Here is a 20,356-nt window from a genome sequence, read left to right on the forward strand (position 1 = left end):
AGGAATTCTACCCCACTCCCTGGCAGGACTGTGCTGCACTTGAATCCACAGGGACTGGGCAGAGCCACTCAGAATGAACTCAGAATGTTTATGTAACAATAAATTACAGTTTTACAATCAAGAATTTACAAATACATCCAAAAGTTAGTATCAAAATAGACACTTCAGAAACTTTGCCAGTCAGCTCATCTCTGTACAAATACATACAAGAAGAGGTAGCATTAAAGGCCTTAGAAAATGGCTTTTGAAAAGTTTCATGGACTTAAAGCAGTTCTGGAAAGCAACCAGCAGTGCAGCCACAGAGGGATATCCAGGGAGGACCCAGGCTCACCTTCCAGAAGGATGTGGCAGGAGCTGGATGAGGAGTTTCCCCAAGAGCACTGCTAGCAGCTTTCCACTGTATGAATAGAAAATGCCTGCTCAAACAAAGGAGAAAAGCCTCTTTCCTCTGAAAAGGGTTATGGGACAAACACTTGTGTGTGAGTGGGGGGTCTGTGCTGTCCTTAAGGAAAAACAGGCATCAATCTGCTCCTTTGCCCATTGTACATCCTCTCTGAAGCCTTCACTGCACAGGACACACAAGGTGTGTCCGTGGGTCAGTCCTTCATTCCTGGCCTTGCACTCAGCTACTTCCTACCCTCGGGTCACACAACAGATTCCTTTCTCTCACTTGTGACTTGTAAACTACAAGCAAAACAAACAGAGGGGTTTTCCTATCCAACCATTAACAGCTCAGCTCCTCAGGAACGCCGGGTGCTCAGAGCAGCACAGCACAGCTGCTGCATCCCAAACCAGCCCTGCTGCTCCTGGCTATCCATGCCTATCCAGCAGCACCCTCACTCAAGACAGAACATTCTAGTACTGAATAGAATTCTCAGCAGAAATCCCAACATTTAATATCCACGTGAAACTGTGTTTTCCCTTCAACTCCAAGCCGAACCAGCACCTTCGAGACGAAAGCCGGCAGGGTTCAGGCTCCTCCAGCGCTTCCCTTTTCCTCTCCTCCCCCGAGGAGGCGGAGCTGAGGCCGGGTCAGAGCCAGCCCCGGCTCTCGGCCTCCCTGTGCACAGACGCCTGGCACTGCTCCAGCGTCTGCTCCAGCTGTGCCAGCTGGCAGCAGCCCACTTCCAGCCTCTCCCTGGGAGACAGGAGAGAAAGGTTAGCAGGACACGGCACAACAGCAATCTTTACAAATACTCCTTACATTTTCAAGGACGTTTCCATCAAACTCAAGCAGCAGCAGTGACTGTTGCACCACAGCTGCTACATCAGAGGATTTCACATGAGCTCCTTGCAACAGCTGACCCACAGCTGCCACAGGCAGAGCCCCTGGTCCCTTCCAGGGCAGGTAAAATTGTCAGGAGACAACATCAGGTCACTGACATCAACCTTCTGCAGAGATCTGGGATTCTGGAAGGTTCAGTTCAACCATCCTTCACACACTGACATAGCCTGTACTCACACTCAAAATAAGGATCTGGATACACCCCCTTACAACTCAGACCCTTTCAAAAGAGTAATTTCAACCTGATCACATATAAACATGCCCTAACTTAGAATCTTTTGCAAACCTTTCTCAAAACACCATTTCAAAGCTGCTCCTCAAAAAAGGAAGAAAACCCCAGTCACTGAGTTAGTTCCCCAAGCACAGCCCAAGGGCTGCCAGGGAAGTCTCCAAAGCTTTACTCTGCTGAGCACAGATTTCCACACACTGTTTTCTTTATGCCTGTATCTATACAGGTCTAGAGCCATCACCTTGTGGGAGTGCAGAATTTCCACACACTCTTTTCTTTATGCCTGTATCAGTACAGGTCATCAACCTGTGGGAGTGAAGCTTTTAAACTGTTTTTTATTACTGATATAAATATTGAATGTCTCCCTCCCTGAATAACTTGTCTTCTTACTTGCAAACTGCACATTAAACTTTACAGAAGATTCAGGGACCCAGAATTAATCCAGGCAAAGGGAAGCTTTTTAGAGTAATTCACCCTCCAGCCTTTCACTCAGCTGATCCTGGCCAGTGACAGCTCATTCATATCCACACAACAGCAAAATCCAGTTACCTGCCCTTTATTAGCCAGCTCAGAATTATTAAAAATCCATGATGGCATTTTAGAAACCTCCCAGAGCCTGGATTCACAAACCTTCAGTGACACAAATTCATAAAGAAATGAGCCAGAAACCACTGGCAGAGGAGAGAGGGCTCAACACCTCACCTCCAACGGCTGAAAATCTCCATGTAAGCACTGATGCCTCAAGTCCAATTTAATTTTTGTCCTCTCCTGATCGCTGTTATTTGGGCATTAAAATTAAAAAGGGAATTTTAAAAATCTCCCGTTTATTCTCCCTACACTATTCCTACAAAGGGGGATTTTTATTGACCCAGATGATTCCTCTGATGGTACCTTGGTTAATACAGGTGAAAAAGCTGCCTCTGCTCCCCCAGTGGGGTCAGAAACTGGCTCACCTGTAGAGCTCCTGTGAAACACATTCATACAGCTCCTCAGCAGTGAATTTCAGACTGTTATTGATCTAAAACAAAGAAGAAAATTAACATAGTCATTTATCAAGTATCACATGTCTTCCACAATTATACAGTAGGAAGAGCAGATACAGCTCATGTATTCCATAACAGGCTCTCAAGTTGAGACAGTACATTAAAAATGTCATCCTGTATCTTGTAATAAAATCTAATATTACTAATTCCAGCTCCATTTTCTAACCACTTCAGCAAAAATCTAAAAGACCTTCAAGAATTCTTCCTCCCCTCTTAAGTTACCCTATAATTTTATTCACATATACATATATATAGATATATGTGTGTGTATCTCAAATGAAATAAGCTCTGACTTGCATCAATTCCAAAAATATATGTGAAGGCCCAAACCCCTAATATATTTCCCTGCACAGCAGAGCACTGCAAGCCTGAAATATGTAACATATTAAACAGAAATATTCTACTAAAAACATTCATTTTGAGGCTTTTTTACTCTCCACAGCAAGTTATTCACACCAAGTGAGCACTCAGCAAATCACATGAACCATTCAAATACCTGTTGAAATCCAACCAAAATCTATCTTTATGTTCAGCAGCTAATAAATAAAAGCAAAGAATCAAAATTCTTAATGGAAATACAGTGATGAGACATGACCTCAGAGCTTCTGGAAATAAAAACCGTAAGTGAAGGGATCAAACCCCAAAGAAAATGTCATACCTCATGTCTTCTGAGGAAGTTATAGAGGGTCCAAATATCTTGGAAACTGCTGGTTGGGGTTAAAATTCTGAAAAAGAAAAGTTTGGGGATGATTTAAAGCAAGTAGAAAAGGAGTCTATGAAAGAGTTAAAAAAATAAGTCAGAAATCTTCAAGGGAAAAAAAATTACTTGAACAAAAAGGAAATTATGAACTTTGAAGAATTCTCCCTTCCACTACTCTAACAGAATTAAAGAGCTTATTATTTCTGTGAGGACTTTTCTGAAGGCTTTTTCTAATTAACAATTCCCTCCATGTTTTTGTGAGCCATTTCTGAATGAGGAGGGAGGGAGGGAGGAAACTCAGCATTAACTGAAAGCCCCTTGGTGCCCACCAGTGAGGCCCCTGGGCTCACACACAACATTCCCACCCCAGCTTTAACTCATTCCCTCCAGATTCCCACGTGCAGCCCAAATGCTGCAACTCACTTTCCATTTTTGTTACTTCTAATAAGCACCAATTCCCACTCAATACAGCCAAGGGCCAGTGGGATGTAGCAGCTGAAGAGAGGTGGCTTTAATGAAGCTCCTTGATGGACATCCTTTTCCACAAGGCTCCAAAGCCAATCCAGTAAAGAACTTGGTTTTTAACAAAATTAATTATCCTCATCTATTCAGGCAGATACAATTCAGTTCCACCTCAGTGTAACTTCATTTGCATTCACCAGGAAAAGCACAACCCTCCTAAATGCTGCAAAATGTACCTTAAAACCAACACAAAACTGAAACACAAGTAACACCTTATATATATTAAGAAATACTGAGAAAATTCTGGATTTTTAAGTCTTACATAGTTAAATCATGATTAAAATAATTACTGGACTTGGAAAAAGAAAATTGTTTGGGGAAAGCTCTATTTACTTTCCCATGGGAAAGTGCCCAAATTCTCTCCTCTTGCAAGCTGTAAGCTTCATTTATAAATGAATTAATTAGGAATTGAAAAAGCACAGGAAAGTAACAGGGTAAGTTTAAAAACACCAGTTAAAGGAGCCTGTGTTTGAAGCAGGCTGGAAGACCATGACACAGCACAGAATTTATTGTCAAGTCCCCTCTAAAAGCAGAGCGTCCACTGCTTTTTCTCATAATTTTTCATAGGAATTATCACCAAAAATTAGTCATGCATTCTTACCCCTGCTTCCTAAGAAGCAGTACCCAAAATGTTTGCCTTCATAGGAGTCGGGAAGGGAACCAAGTGGCTGCTCTGCCTAAAAACACCTCAGAGCCTTCCCCGGGCACCTCAGCGACAATCGGCTTTGACAGCAGAAAACCCCGGCAGGGAGAAGCTGCCAGAAAACCCTCCATGGAAACGCTGGGAATCCTGGCAGCTGCAACTGCACAGCAGCTCCTGTCCCCACCCAACAGCTCCCATTCCCACCCAACAAAGTGGGATTCTCCCACTCCCTCACCAGCAGCTCCCATTGCCCCAGCAGCTCCCACTTCCACCCCAGCAGCTCCAGGCTATCCAGCCCTGCCTATCACACCCAGCACCTGCAGCAGCAGGAGCAGAGCATCCTGAACCTGGGAGAGGCTGAATTATATGAATGATTCCTCATGGAATCATTCCCTCCAGTCCAGGCAGATTCCTCATGGAATTATTCCCTCCAGTCCAAGCAGAAGCTGCCTGACTGCTGCCATCAGCCTGGATGCACAAGTGGACATAACACAAAAGCTAAGGTGTTATGAATAATCTCATCCCAAGGCCATCACAAAATGCTGGGGCAAAATCTGTCCATCCCTGCTCTTCCTGCTGTGCCAAGGACTGAGATGCCAGTGGAAAACCTGGCCATGGGAGCTCCCCAGAGGAAGGATGGAGGGAAGACACAAATGTATCCCTGCAAGACCTCAGGTGTATGGACAAACTCACTGTGCTTCCAGCTCTTTGGGGAAAAAACACCAAATAGTGTAATTAATCATCCAAGTAACCTCATGTTAAACCCTGTACCTCATTTTATGGCCTTTGCCTGGATGAAGCCAATGGTGTCTGGGTTTGCACTGTGGAATGAGAAGTCTGACATTTGGCTCCAAGTTTTATAGCAGCTCCCAATGTAAGAGATTTGTTGTTTTGAGGGGGGAGCCCTCACTGCACACAGAGCCCTGGGAAGCTGCTGAGCTGCACCATAACTCCTCCACAGATTCCCAACAGGTCAGCACCCACAAAACAGCCTGGTGCTGTCTGCAGCTAAACAGGGGCTGCAATACCAGTTCCAGTCTGGGAATATATTCTTCTGTACAAAACTGACACATTCCTGTCTGCAGAGCAATGATTTCTCAGCACCACTGCTCCCTACTGCTTTCAATCACTTCATGTTCCTTTCATCACCTGTAGCCATCCCCCTGTGCTATGGAAAATGGACATTTTAAGGGAATGGGAAGCACTGGGAAATCTGGACCTGTCTGCATGAGCATTGACTCTGCCTCCATTACTTCATTAAATCAAGTTGCCCTCATTTCAATGGAAGTCTCTCAGTGATAAAACATCTCCCTCAACTGTAGAACTATGTCTGGAGAACTGTCTGTAAATCAGTAATCCATGAAGCAAAGGGCTTTTACATCCAACTGTTGTAAGCAGCAGTCATGTGAACCTCAGCACAACACCACCAACCACTGCTGCTGCTCCTCTCTCCACACTGCTTCAGAAGCAGAGGGTGGAAATCCATGGAATCACTTGGCCTTGGCATCAGCACAGCCTTGCACAGCCACACCACAACACCCCCCATTCTGTACTTCAGCTTCAACCTAAGAACCCCACGCTGGTTCTACAGAGTTTTCTGGAAATATTGTGCATGTGAGGTAAAGAAGGGAATGCACGGGTAAAGAAGGGAATTTGAGGTAAAGAAGGAAATGTCAAAGAAAGACCCAAGAAATTACTATGAATATCTGCCACCAGTTGGAGGTTAAATGCAGTCTTAGGGGCAGGAGGGAGAAAGGAGACAGTCAGACTTGATGATTTTATCTCAAGTGCTTCCCAAGCCACTCCCAATGTTTATCTCCTGTCCTGTCAATCATCTGATGCCAAGCACAAGGTGTAAGATACAATAATAAATAGAAATGGATAAGAAATAGATCAAAATGTCTCAGCTGTCAGCCCCTGCTGGCACCCCTGGCTCTACAGGCTCCAAGCACTGTGGCTTTAGAGCCCCATGTTTGAAACCTTTCTGCTTTCCAGACTGCTCTAAAGGCACCAGGGTGTGAGCAGCTGCACAGCACCACCTCTGCCCTGTCCCCTGGGGAGCACTGCCCACCTCCAGCTCTGTTTGAGCTTTGTTTCTTACAGCTGTCATTAAAATTGGCACAACAGAGCATTTCAATTTGGGCCTGGCAGCAGAGAAGGCTGCAGGTAAGTTCTGTTTCAGTTCAAATGCATAAAACTGTAAAGATCAAACAAGTAGTGATTGGAATGTCTGATACTTTTTGAACAGGGAGCTAATGTGCATTTTACTTCCAAAAAGAGACTGTGTGCAGAGAAGATTAAAGGCAGAGCTCTTCATCTAGAGACTTTATTGGGACTTTATGGCAGAAATTATTAACTGGCACCAGAGCCTAAGGGAATGAAGACAATTCTCTATTGAGACACCAAAGAGAAGAGACCTCAATTCCTCCACTGACCAGCTGAAAAAATAAAGAGGACACAGTTTCTCTGCATCTGAGGAATTCTGTACTAAAGCAGGTAACACTGCAGAATTGTTTCAAATTATTTCAATTCAGTGATGAGTTCTGATATAGTAACACTCTCCTGCACTACTGAAATCTTAAGAAATTACACTTTTAATTTAAAAATGTTTATAGAGTCCTGGACTAAACCACATTTTTCCAAACCATGGGAGTGTGAGAGAAATTCAATTTAGATAATATATTAGAAAAGCAGAACTCAGGCTCCTTATGCAGTCAGAAACAGATAAATATTTTACAGGTGACAGCATATTAGTAAAAATATTTAGGAGACCTGTATCTAAGTGTATATGCTATAAGATGTGAGTGATTTTCAAGTTGGCATATGAACAAAAAAATTCTTTTTTAGCCATAGATGAAAGGAAAAAAAATCCAACTTGAAATAAGTGCATCAATTCACCCAAGACTGAATTTTCTTTCTTTCCTATGAACAAGGATTTCTTATCTAAAAGAAACCTGGCAGGAAACATGAAGACAATGTCCAATTCCCCAGGGCTGCATATAGAAACTTAGAATCACAAGTTCTATTCGGCAGAGGGCAAACATCAGCTAATCTAAACCCCTATTTCATTTTAAAGAGTTAATTTAAGAGACCTTAAATAAGGTGCCCCAATTAACTGGTTCCAAATAATACCCAACCCAAATGGAAATATAAACCACCACTGAGAACACTCACAAATCCTCAATCCAAAATTATTTAAAATCATGTAATGGTTTCACAATTTTACTGGATGCTTAAATTTCAGAGGTTTCATACCCTTTGCCCATTACCAACAGTAAAGGTATATAGTTAGAACACGCTCACTGTACTGATTATTCTTAATTTCAGACCTGAAGGCTGTCATTGCTGGCATGAAGAATTGTGCAATACAAACACACTCTGCTACCAATGCTGTTAGAGGAAGAAATCAAGACAAAATAAAAAAACCTGCATGGTGTCACAGAAATTACCAGAACAGGGTAACATGCCAAAAGCTGTTACTGACACATCTTCAGTGAAACAGCTTTTCTTTTTGCTTTTCTGTATCTGTATTTGTCATTAACATGCTCTGGCCATCAAGCCTGAATAGCTGGAGTAATGCAACTGGTGTAGTTTGTTGGGGTTTTTTTTTGTGATTAAGGGTACCATTACATTTATCTCAAAAAGCATAATCATGTTTTTCTAATTGTTTTAACAATCTGAAAATCTAAACTTTTAATGCAGTTAAACTTTCAACATAATTTACTGGTAAGCTTCCAAACTTTCACAACATATTTTCTCTCCTCTTTGTTCTGGGCAGCAGCTATCAGAAAGTACCACAGAATCAGCTGTATTTGATCACTAAAAGCTGTGTTACCTCCAAATATTCAAGACAACTTTCTCACTGTTTTTTCTCCAGTGCCCCCTTTTCTGCAATCATGCCATTTGATTAAGTCACAGAGAGGCATTTTTTCAAAAATCAAGAAATATAAATATGCTGCAAGGCCAGTTTTAGAGCAAAATGAAAGTGAGATGTCTCTGCCCATGGCAGGGGGTGGAAACAGATGAGCTTTAAGTTCATTTCCAACCCCACCCATTCTGGTTCTATGAAAGCTTCTGAATTTTTGCTTTAATACTCTGTAATATTCATAAAACTGCAGTGAGACATTAACCTGGCTCCTGGCTCTTTAGAAAAGCTCCTCAGAGCTCTCAAACTCCCTAAATCCCTCCACTCAAGGCCAATGCAGAAAATGCTTGGAACAAATTCTCCCCATTTCTTGCTCCACGATGCCACCTACTGCAAACCTGCACATCAGAGCAGGCATTTCCAAAGTGTCCAGCAAAACTACTCCATTCCAACAATCAGCCTGTCTATTTTTATTTATTACTAGGAGGTTTTATTTTTACAGAGCTCTCCCACAAAGAAAACCAACAGTTTTAAATTAAATACCTCTGCAACACAAAAATAACCATTCTGAATACTCCATATTCCCATTTAATCTCATCCACCACATTTATAAACTGGTACCATAGGATGTCTTGCAAAAACTTTAGTATCAGAATGAAGAGAGCAAAGTTTAGCAGTAACCTACTTTATTGAAACAATTTCCTTAGAGGGGAAAAAACTCACCAGCAATAAATTTAATCCATCAGCACTCAGCTGCTCAAGCTCACATTCCTACCCATATTTTTCTGCTTCTAATTTTTATAATATTTTGATCATTTATATTTGAAAGAGAGACTGTAATTTTTGAATGGATCTATATTTCAGTGCCATGCAAAAAGGACTAAGCCAAGATAACACAGGAGATTCCTTATTCTTCCTGAAAGTTCCAATTTTTTGTGCTGTTAAAAAACAGTGGAGGGATGGGGCTCCCCCTGCCAGAGGGCAGGGTTAGATGGGATACTGGGGAAGAATTCCTCCCTGTGAGGGTGGGCAGGCCCTGGCACAGGGTGCCCAGAGAAGCTGTGGCTGCCCCTGGATCCCTGGCAGTGTCCAAGGCCAGGCTGGGCAGGGCTTGGAGCAACCTGGGACAGTGGAAGGTGTCCCTGCCCATGGCAGGGGTGGCACTGGATGGGCTTTGAGGTTCCTCCCAACTCAAACCACTCTGGGATTCTGTGATTCTATGAAGACAGAGGGAATATTCTGCCTTAAGACAGAATGCAGCTGATTGTTGTCGTTATGGCTGTCATGAAGAAATGGGAACAGCAAAGCCCCACAACTTTAAATCCTTCATTCCATTGGAACTTTGCCCCCCATCTGAGTGGGCCTCACATTTGAAACACAAATGCCCTGAATTATTCAAAGTTCCTGCCATCAAAACTGATGTATTAATCATAATCATTAATCATTAATAGCTCCAGTTACACCTGAGCAGAGGCAACTTGCTGGTCAAACACTGGAAAACAAATCCCAGGCATCAAAGGCAATTCCCTGCAAGAGATCTCCACATCTGCAACACTTCCATGTTGATCTTTTGCTACCAATGGTTTAAGGCAGCCTTGACCTTGGCAGCAGGATTTTTACTGCAAATCATGTCACCAAGCACACAGAATAAAAAGTGGTTTGGTGCTGAAATACTTCAGACTTTTGTGACTTCAGGTGCCTGTGACACATTTGTGGCCAGCTGCAGTGCTCACCTGCCAATGCCCTCACGGATGTCCTTCACTGCTGCCAGCAGCTTCTGCAGGCCCAGAAAAGCCTCCTCAAATGAGGCCTTGCCAGCCATGGTCACTGCACTGGGGTCCAGCTTCTGGAACAGCTCAATACTGAAATTCAAAAGAAATAAAGAAGAGATAGAAAAGCAGTTAATAAAAAAGCTCTGACTCACATAACAATTTGCATGCTCCCAACTTCTGTGTGATTTTTTTTCTGGGGGGCATTATCAATAAAACTAAATTGATTAATCACAGGGTAAAAAAAGCATGGTTTCTAAAGTGTGCTTTTTTGAAAGTTATCTAAGGTAATGTGTTAGCTCTGAGTCCTTTTAGCAAGCTGTACCTGTACAAGTTCATGGTGTTCCAAACACCTTCCAGGACTGACCAGATTTCCTGGTGCCTGTTTTCCTGAGCCACATGAAAGCTGGGCTGTAGCTCTTTTTCCTCAGTGCTTTGCAGATTGGGCATCGTGGCTTCCATTTTTTCACACGCAGCATTTTCTGAAAGAACCATGATGTCTTCTGATAAATCCTGCTCACTGTCTGCCCTCACCTTATAAAACAGTTCAGCAAACAAATAATCAATGTACTTGGTTCCTAACTTCAGAAAACCAGAATCTACACACTTTTAAGCATTGCTCAAGAAAACAAGGCTGAACTCTTTGAGTCACCTTGGTTACAGTCTCTGCATCCAAAGCCTCTCTTGATAGTCTGGGCTGGAAGAGACCTTAAAGCCCATCCAGTGCCACCCCTGCCATGGGCAGGGACACCTTCCACTGTCCCAGCTTGCTCCAAGCCCTGTCCAGCCTGGCCTTGGACACTGCCAGGGATCCAGGGGCAGCCACAGCTTCTCTGGGCACCCTGTGCCAGGGCCTCTCCACCTTGGCAGGGAGGAATTTCCTTCCTGAGAAGTTTTCAGACAGAGCCTGATTCTCATGACACAGAACATCAGGTTCAGGGCTGACTGCAGTGCACAGAGGTCCCAGCACAGGCGCCTCCTGACCTTTCTTTCCCTTTCATCCTTTCCCAAAGACACCAAGAACTCTTTACAGCTGTTCTGACCTATCTTCTTTCCTATAAATCCAAATATTTCATCCATGCTCATGGCTCCCGTTTTTACATCATTACATACAGAAGTGACAGTAACCATAAACCAAGATAGTTGGAATTTCCTCCTCAGAGCTGAGCTGGAAATGAAGACCAACTTCTGAGAACACAAAAGGGGCCAGAAAAACCAGCACAAACATTCCCAAAAAGGGAATCCCTTCTTCAACTACACAGACAATGAAAGCTGAAGTAACACACTTAAGAACAGCAGTATGGAACCCATGTCAGAAGGAGAAACAGCAAATTTAACCTCTAAGGCCCATCAGATACAAATGCAATAGAAAGCTAAGACAAAATAATGGTTTTCAGTCACCCTTCTGATACTAACACATTTATATTAGAGAAAAAATGTATTAGCAGATATTCACTGCACGAAAACAAAAGTTAAAGTCAGGGTCTCTTCATTTCAAAAACACCCCAGCAACATTTCCTGGAGTAATCAGCGGAAATGATGGGAATATTTAGGAAATCTAAGCCAGGTTTGGAACATGAACAACTTGAGGATGGGGTCAAGTGGACAAACACCAAAGCTGCCCTTACCCCCCCGAGGGTCTCACAGAGTTTTGCCACTTCAGCATAAGCCTGGGGCAGGACACCGTTGTAGTCTGACCTGCAGCTGAAAGCATGGAGCAAGTTTTTGGATTCCTGGAGTAGGACACGCACTGTTGAGGAGTCAAATGGTTTATCTGATGTTTAGACATTCATGTAAGAGGGAGGAAAAAAACAGGTTAGGATTTAACAGTCTTGGCAGGCAAACTTAATACTCAAATACCTAGATTAACAGAAGCACTTGAAAAGCCTAGGAAAATGGTTCAGAAGCATCAGGTACAACAACCTCAGAGAAACATGCATGAGATTGCTCACTCCTTAACCAAGTCTTCCAAATTTATCCTGGGATCTTACACAAGGATCAACTGGCATATCCAAAATAATTCTGCAGAACAACAATATCCCAAAGAGGCAGAACCAAGAAATCCCAGGATAGCCTGAGTGGGAAGGGACCCACAGGGAACAGAGTCCAACCCCTGACCCTGCCCAGACACCCCAACAATCCCACCCTGTGCATCCCTGGGAGCGTTGTCCAAACCCTCCTGGGGCTCTGGCAGCCTTGGGGCTATGCCCATTCCCTGGGTAGTGCCCAGCACCCTCTGGGGGAGTCCACCAGGTCTGTCAAAATCAAATGTTCAAAGACATCTTTAAACAAATGGAAGATTTGTGGAGGTTTTATTTTAGTTTGCTTCTTTTTAAAACAAACCTCCCTGTCCTCACATACCACATTAAATATCCTTTGCTCCTCCATAATTTTTTTTTGTAAATGCAGATCATTTGGTCACATGTAACATGGAGGCAAAGGAGGGAAAAGGATTATTTGCTTTTCAAAAATAATTCAGACCCAGGTGACCATTAATACACAAAGCCAGTTCCATAACTCAAACCAGAACATGGAGGCTTTTTACAAGTTTACAATTAACTTTCTCAGGGACTGTTACCTGCATAAAGGTGTTTAGAAAGACATTCAATGCTTGAAAGTAAACTCCTTGGCACTACATAACCAAAAACAGCCATCCAGTGTTTTTTATAACATTTCAGCAGGTTTGCTAAGGTCCATGGTGGCTTCAGATACAGGATCTGGAAGAGAGTATGTCATAAATTCAAAGGCTGGTTTTCATTTAGACATGTTCCTATGAATCCCACAACTGCTCTGTTCTTCAACAATGTGATGATTTGTGACTGCTGAAGGACAAATTCAGTGATTCCTCAGAAATAACACCAGATTTCAACAAGTTTATCTATTAATAAACATTTGATTCAGCAGCACCATGGTTTAAACAGTGATGCTCATTCAGAAGAAATGCACAATCAATCAGTCTCATGATTTGTGGTTCCCCATTCCTCAAAAACTCTTAGGACTTTTGATTTATGTCAAAACTGATCCAATGAGTTACTTGTGCACAAAAGCCAACAGTAACAAGAATAAAAAGAACAACAGTAAATTTGCCTTTGATTTTCCAGTACTGTTACAAAGTAAAAATAAACACTCTGACTACTTACACATGAAGTAAAATACGTGTATTGCAAAAAAATTGAGAATTCATTACTATCAGGTGAAACCAGTGTTTGAAGATATGTTTAAAGAAATTAATTAAGTGAATAGAGAAGTGATTGAAAGCAGCTAATCAGGGCAGCTTGGGAAACAACAGTCACCCCATGATTTTGGGGGATTTTTAAAGCCACAGAGGCTTATATGTAATAAATTTAAACTTTTAACAACCCCACTCCAGCTACAAAATGGAATCTAAAGTAAAGCATGGATGATTTGAAAGTGTCTTGTACATGGGTATGTATCTTCTGCAAACCATGCTTCTGCAAGCATGTTTAGAGGTTCTCATTAGTACCCCTGTCATTCTGCATCTGCACTGGAATCAATTTAGTTGGAACAGTTTTATCCACATCTGTTCTGGTGGGGAAGAAATGCCTGCAACAAATACCCTGATACTATATAGAACATGATGGAATGATTTCTTGCAGGATGTATTTACAGTGCAGGGTTTTACTTGAGTAGCAAAACTGAAATAGAATTTTAAGCCACTAATAAAAAGAACTCTGAAACTTCACACTGAGAAAGCAGCAGCCCTGTTACTGTGTCATTAAAACTCTATTAAAATACTGCACGTGTTGCACACTAGTGATCAAACAGGATAATCTTGCTATAAAATGAAATATTAGAAGTGAGCACTGAGCTGTTCCCTGACAATGATCAGGGACCTGGATGACTTGGCTTTGGCTTGGCACAGGTATTAATAGCAATAAAATATCAAGGACATTCAAACCTTTCAATAATCAAAATATCAAGCAAAATGATGTAAGAAACCACCTCCATCCACAGGTTTCCAAATGCAAGTTTCATTTCAGTCTCCAAAATACAAGACAAAGCTTCTCCTAAGTTCTTTTCAAGGTCTGGAAGCACATTTGGGAATTGTGCAGTAAAACCAGCATCAGCTCTTGTCTTCCCAAATTCTGTATCTGTCAAATCAATGACACAAAAGGCAGTTATTGAAACTGGGTTTATATCTAATTCATCTTGATGGCACATGAAGAACTTGTCCCCATAAATAAAGACACACTGCACTTTGGTTTATAAAGCAGGTGTGCGTCACCTAATTAAGTTTCAATTATTTCTAGTTATACCCACTTGTACTGTGTGTATTTTTAATTAAGAGCTACTAACCAAGAAGGTTAATGACCCCAGAGTATTATTCATTAGTGATCTTACTCCACATTTCTTTTTTCCTTAAATAACTTAGATCATATACAGCCAGCATGGTTATCAGCAAGCACAAGACAATCTCTGTAAGCTGTGCCTGTATCTTTGGAAAAATGAAAAAAAAACCTCCTTCAGTCCCAAAAAGTTCTTTTAAATTACTCTAAACACAGGTAATCAATGCAGTGGTTTTTTCTATAAAATAAAAATGTCATATTTTAATTTCCTAGAACTCTGAGACGGTTTAATTAACATCTCAAACTTTCAGAAAACCTTTGAAAAAACCTTCCCCAAACAAAAAACATTCATAAAGATTCAAAGCATAGGAAAAGTGAAGGTATAGTAGTAACTGTTCTTCCTCTACCCCACTGATTTTTACAAACCACCATATTCCCCAGACTCACCCTGCTTTGGCTGCTGCAGCTCCTCAGAGTTCTGGGGCCTGTTTACATTCACATTCTGCAGAGCAGCGACCAGATCAGCTTTGCAGAATGCCTTGACCTCACTCACAATGGCTTTATTACACAGATTTTTATCATCCCTAGAAAATAATTAATTGCTGTCAACAAAGGAATAAAAGCAGCACACTGTATTTGGAAAACTTATTTTGTGAACTTGATTATATAGATGAAGTTCTCTTTTTTAAGCAATTAGAAGCAGTTCAAAAATTTAAACCAGAAAATTAGGTAAAAATGAGAAACAGACTGAGAAGTGTTTCAGGGTCTAGGTTTAAGAAAACAATACTATAATTGCTACAGCAGTGATGCTTACTTGCTATGATCTCAGAAAGCAAAGCAGGCAATAATTCTAAGACAGCACTACCTTATTTGATGGCTACAGTTAATTCTCCTTGTTGAGACTCTTTTCAAACATTCTGCTAGCCAAATCTTTATCCCAGATGCCACTCTGAGGTTCTGCTCCAGCAGAACTACTTTAAAAACCCAGGACAAAGTTGCATCCCAGTACTTTCTCCAAAATTCCCACTGCTTATATTGGTAGAGGATAAAGGGATTTTTGGATGAAAACCTATTCTGAAGTCATCTCCTGTTTTTTGATCAGTGAAACCTAAAGTCACCATCATGACCCCATGAACGCTGTGACTGAAATGGCATTTTCAGCAGCCACCTGTGTCAACTTGAATAACCCAAATGGTGCCCAGAGTTTTAATCTCACTCACTGAACCATGCAGGAACTGGTTCTGGCCAAGACCAGAGCAAGTAGAGCCAAGGAGTATTAGTGCTTTGAGCTGGCTTTACCTGCTCCTATCAAATTCAGAATCAATACCCAGAGGTCAGCTGTTATCCTCACAAACAGGAACAGCAGCAAATCCATCCCCAGCTTCTCTCTTTCTAAGATTAACTCCTTCCTTGCTTCTGCTCACCTGGCTGGGAACAGGGATGAAGTCTCTAACTGGATCTCAATTCTTAATTCACGTATTTTTTTCTATTTTGTAACTTCAGAAATATTTTTTTATGAGAAACCAGAATAAAATCTGAGAAAACTATGCTTTAACAAGTTTTAAAATTGAATATTGGGTAAGCTGAATTCTATTTCAGGCCTCAAGCTCATGAAGGTGATTCCATCTCCAGTTGTAGTGGTTTATTACATCCTTCTACTCTAGCTTTTAATAGGGTGATTGCCCTTCCAAGAGCTCGCATCAGAAAGTGCTCTTTCTTTAAGCCCTGCTTTGAAAGCAGTGTGGGAGGAGAGCTAAAGGCAGCCAGGAACTCACGTGCAGAGGACAACAAGAGCTTGTGGGAAGAGCTTCTGGTACTGCAGGCAGCACTGCAGGACACGGTCGTCGTTGTTCTCGTCACTCAGGCCATCTGCAAAGGCAGGGATGTGGCACAGCTGAGGGATGTGGGCACAGCTCAGCCTCACAAACACCTCAGTGCACTCTCATGGTGCTCTTTGTACATTTAACACCCCCACACCAGGACACAAGTGTAAGGTGAAAGTGAGAAACAACTGGTAAAACAACAGAGAGTGGAGACATTCACATGCCACAGCCTTGGATACACTCTGAAGGCTGCTGTAAGAAATTAGCTCATGTTAATTAGCAAACAGCATAGTGAAGAAGTCTCCATTAAACTCAGAATTCTAAGGTTGCCACTAGGTGAAGTGCAAGGATGAAGTACCCAGCACAAATGGATTGCACATGTATTACACATTTTTTGAGAAGCCAGCTGCATGGACTGCCCCCACAGTTTGGAATCCTGGTTCTTGAGACACTTGTAGATGAACTGCACTGCAGGGATAGCTTTGTCCCGAACATGCTGCAACATTTTCCCCTTCTTCAAATTGTCCAGCTCTTGTAGGACAACCCAGGGAATGATTAATGCAAGTCTGTCAACTCCTGGAAGGAAGAAAACCATCACCAATAAACAATGGTATTTGCAGGAACGACACAATACAGAGAACTTTCAATTCAAGCATCATCTTTATGCAAGTTCACACCTTTCTGCCAGTAGTTTGCACAGCCCTTGCTCGATAGAAACTAGCATTTGAAAAAAAGCTGGAAAAGGCTGACTTCCCTCTACGCTGATTACACAGAAAAGTGACAGTAGCAGGCGAACAAAAGGGAGACATAATTTTAATCAGCAGAATACTTTGACAGCATTAATAACACATATTTGCACCAATTATCTTGGCACACACTTGCTGTGAGATGTTGCAGCAAGGAGAAACAGCAGCTGGAACACCAGGCTGCACACACCCCAGTGACCACAGCAGTCACTGTGCCAAAACAAGCAGCAAAAAAAGCAGCAAGGGCTGGTGTCCATTGCCAACCAGCACTCCTAAACCAGGAACAGAAAGTGTGGATATTGGACCACGGTTTTATTTGTAGGTAAGTATGGGCTGAACTTTAAAGCTTTTATATGAAATACAGGGGTAAATGAGAAGTTTAATGACTGTTCTGTTGGTCTCCCCATGACAAATACTTCAACTGTTTTCTTTCTCCTTCATATTATGAGAACAGAATTTTAGAAAAAGGCATCAATAACTATGTGCTTTACAATAAATTAGGCTGGGAATCAGCAGCCTTCTCAACATAGTGGGTCTGGTGCAGGACCAGACACTGGGAGTGTTGGTATTCTAAAAAGGCATTGCAGTGTACATAAAACAGCAGCATTCCTAACCTGAGAGAAGAAATACAGTCTGACACACTCCTGAAAATCACTTAGGCCCTAAGGAAAGGCATTTTCCAGGTGCCTGGAATAAGTGTATTCATTAGCTGAAAGCATCAAAGCACCCTAGGCATTCTGACAGATTCCAGATGAGCCTACCAAGAACTGACATGGACAATCCCAATCCTGCAAACATTAAATAACCCACAGCTTCCCAGAATATTAGAGGCAAATATTAAAGCCAGGGTCTGCATTCTGAATTCCTGAGAAACTGCTCAGTTCTGCCACCTTTACCAAGACAGAAACAAAGCACTGACGACCTAACACTTTTTAGATAGTTTTATATTTCCAGAAAAAGAAATCCTAAAAGGAGATGAGAAAATAGAGTTCTCACTAGTAAGGGGTTAAATGCTTAAATTATGTTTTCAGAAAGGGCTAAGACTTATTTACTGCTAAGAATTCAAGCATAATCCTGGGAGTATCTGCCATGATTTTCTGCAGGTACATGGGCTGTAAGCACAGTAGGTTCTGCTTCCACAGCTGAGGTTTCCTTAAGATGCAGCTTGTTTGGGTTCACAGAACCAGGATTTCAAGTGTGTGCCTTCTGCCTCTGCATGAAACTTGCTGCCTTTTTAAGGAGCCCAGGGCTTGGTTTACTTCAGGTATCCTGAAGCTCTCACAGCATCTGTTTTTCTTACAATGTCTTGCTCATCAGAACATATTTACATACCTGGTATATCCTCAGATTTCAGGGATCTCACAAACTCAAGGTGACTAATCATTATATTTGTGTCAATCACCACTAGGATGTTCAGACCAGAACTAAAAGCTCCTAGGGGAAAAGAACAGAAAACAGCAGAAATAAACAGCTGTGTGCTCCTTACTCATACCATCAATAACTGTAATTACTTGTTGCCACTAGAGAGCAAAGTAGATCCAATCATGCCATACCAGCAGAAGTATTTAAATCCTGTTCTGGAAGATCTATCTCCATGCTTGTAAGTTCTCCACAGGTCTGTACTACAGACAGGGCCATCCTCTTCTCCACACGAGCAACGTGCAAGTCTTCAACTATCTGCATCTACAGGGAGAAAATGAGCATGTGTGTAATCCATTGGAAGGAATCACTTCATAATTATTCCCCAAAAAGACACTTTTGTATTAAAACTGTTAAAATTGGCTCAAAATGATGTCTGAAAAATTTTAAGTCAGTACAGGAAATACAAATCCACAAGAACTTCTACATCCAAAATATGGCCTAGAAAGATTTATGACCTTTCTACATGGTATTCAAAAACTTTGCTGCATTTTTTTGCTACACAAACTACAAGTTTCCTAACAGGCACTTCTTAAAAAGATGTCTCTCTTCCAACTAAAAAGTTGAAGGATGAAACATGAGATAGCTGGAGCATGTGAGCAACTCTGAAGGCCCTTTTGTTGCACATGGTAACAGAAAGACACACTTTATCTTAGAAAGTTCCTGATTAGCAACACTTCAGCAAGTTTGCTTAGTTTTTTAAATAAATGCTCCACATTTGAGTGTAGACCATGAGTCAACAATGTCAAATACTTGGAAAGGTCATGGAATTGTCCAGTTACACAACCTCGGTGCCCTTGGTCTTTAAGACAATACAGAAGCGTTAAATGAAAGCATTACCAACCTCTTGGTCTGTTTCTGTGTTCTGACTGACTTGAAGGGGTGGAAAGTCTTCAGAGCTCTGTAGGGAGAATTAAAAACACCACAAACACACACCCTGCCAACATCACAAAATATCAAGGAATACTGAGGTAAAATGGATCCCCATGTCAGGAGTTTTGGAATACAGCCCTGCAGTGTAAAACAAGTCCCTCACTCACCTTTGGGACAGGCACAGGCTTTCTGACCTCACCTCCCTGGTAGGAGTCAGATGTGCAGGGGCCCTCAACATTCTAGAAACAAGCAGGAACAGAAGAACAACACATGTCTTAGAGGGCTTTTTAGAGAACACTGGGTACTCCCAAGTGAATAGGGAACATAAACTACAGTTATTAGCATCTACAGTATCATTTTAATATGGCTTAGATGCATGGCTTTCTTTTAAATAAATTACTGGACTACACAGCAAATTCCATCTGAACATTAACCCCCACACCTGTTTTTACATTGAAGATACCTGACTAGGCTGCCCAGAGAGGTTGTGGAGTCTCTATCCTTTGTCCTGAGCAGTGAGCTCTGGCTGACCCTGCTTGAGCAAGGGGGCTGGACTGGATGGTTTCCAGAGGTGCCTTCCAACCTCAATGACTCCCCAGCTTTGCATGTACTAACTCTTAGCATACACACAAAATGCCCACAGTACTGTAACACAAACTGGAGTCTCCAAACTTGCTGGGCATTTTCACCAGAACAACAGCAAAAACCCCCATGCTCAAGATCCAGCTTGTGTTTGGCTCTGCAGCACAACCTGAGCTTAGAAACAAACCCATCACAGATAAAAGGGAAGTTCTGCAGCACACATACCAATTTAGTCCCACATCCACCCCAAGCTCTCCAGGCATCACTCTGCTAGCAATGTTCTGTCTGGCAGCAAGTTTTCATTGCTTCAGTTTATTCATTCAAAAAATGAAACAACCGTATCGGCTCAAAACAAAAATTCAGCTGATTTATACCTAAACTAAAGTATTCCACACTCCCAGCAGCAAAGCAAAGCCCTGGAAGCATCTGTGCAGACACAGTCCCAAGACCTTTACTCTTCTGGTCTGTTTAACATTTAGCTGAGGAACATGGAAACAAGGTTTACATTAGGATCAGAAAAATCCACCTAGTTAGCTATGAAACCTGGCTG

At 41.9% G+C, this 20,356-nt stretch overlaps 1 protein-coding gene across 1 annotated transcript in view; it reads right to left on the reverse strand.

Moving 5' to 3' along the window:
- Positions 1–68: 68 nt before the first annotated feature.
- Positions 69–20,356, reverse strand: part of SWT1 (SWT1 RNA endoribonuclease homolog) — a 25,124-nt gene continuing 4,836 nt past the window's right edge. Inside the window, 15 exon segments of the mRNA XM_054286121.1 lie at positions 69–1,138; positions 2,468–2,532; positions 3,216–3,282; positions 10,021–10,149; positions 10,382–10,590; positions 11,685–11,830; positions 12,635–12,773; positions 14,020–14,168; positions 14,811–14,947; positions 16,139–16,232; positions 16,574–16,762; positions 18,265–18,366; positions 18,486–18,615; positions 19,196–19,252; positions 19,392–19,463. Coding sequence (XP_054142096.1) covers positions 1,033–1,138; positions 2,468–2,532; positions 3,216–3,282; positions 10,021–10,149; positions 10,382–10,590; positions 11,685–11,830; positions 12,635–12,773; positions 14,020–14,168; positions 14,811–14,947; positions 16,139–16,232; positions 16,574–16,762; positions 18,265–18,366; positions 18,486–18,615; positions 19,196–19,252; positions 19,392–19,463 — 1,791 coding nt within the window. The 3' untranslated portion in view covers positions 69–1,032.

Source organism: Melozone crissalis, unplaced genomic scaffold (genome assembly GCF_028551555.1).
Source record: "Melozone crissalis strain CALT ecotype California unplaced genomic scaffold, PUWL_Pcris_2 ptg000045l_1, whole genome shotgun sequence".
Classification (NCBI taxonomy): Eukaryota; Metazoa; Chordata; class Aves; order Passeriformes; family Passerellidae; genus Melozone; species Melozone crissalis.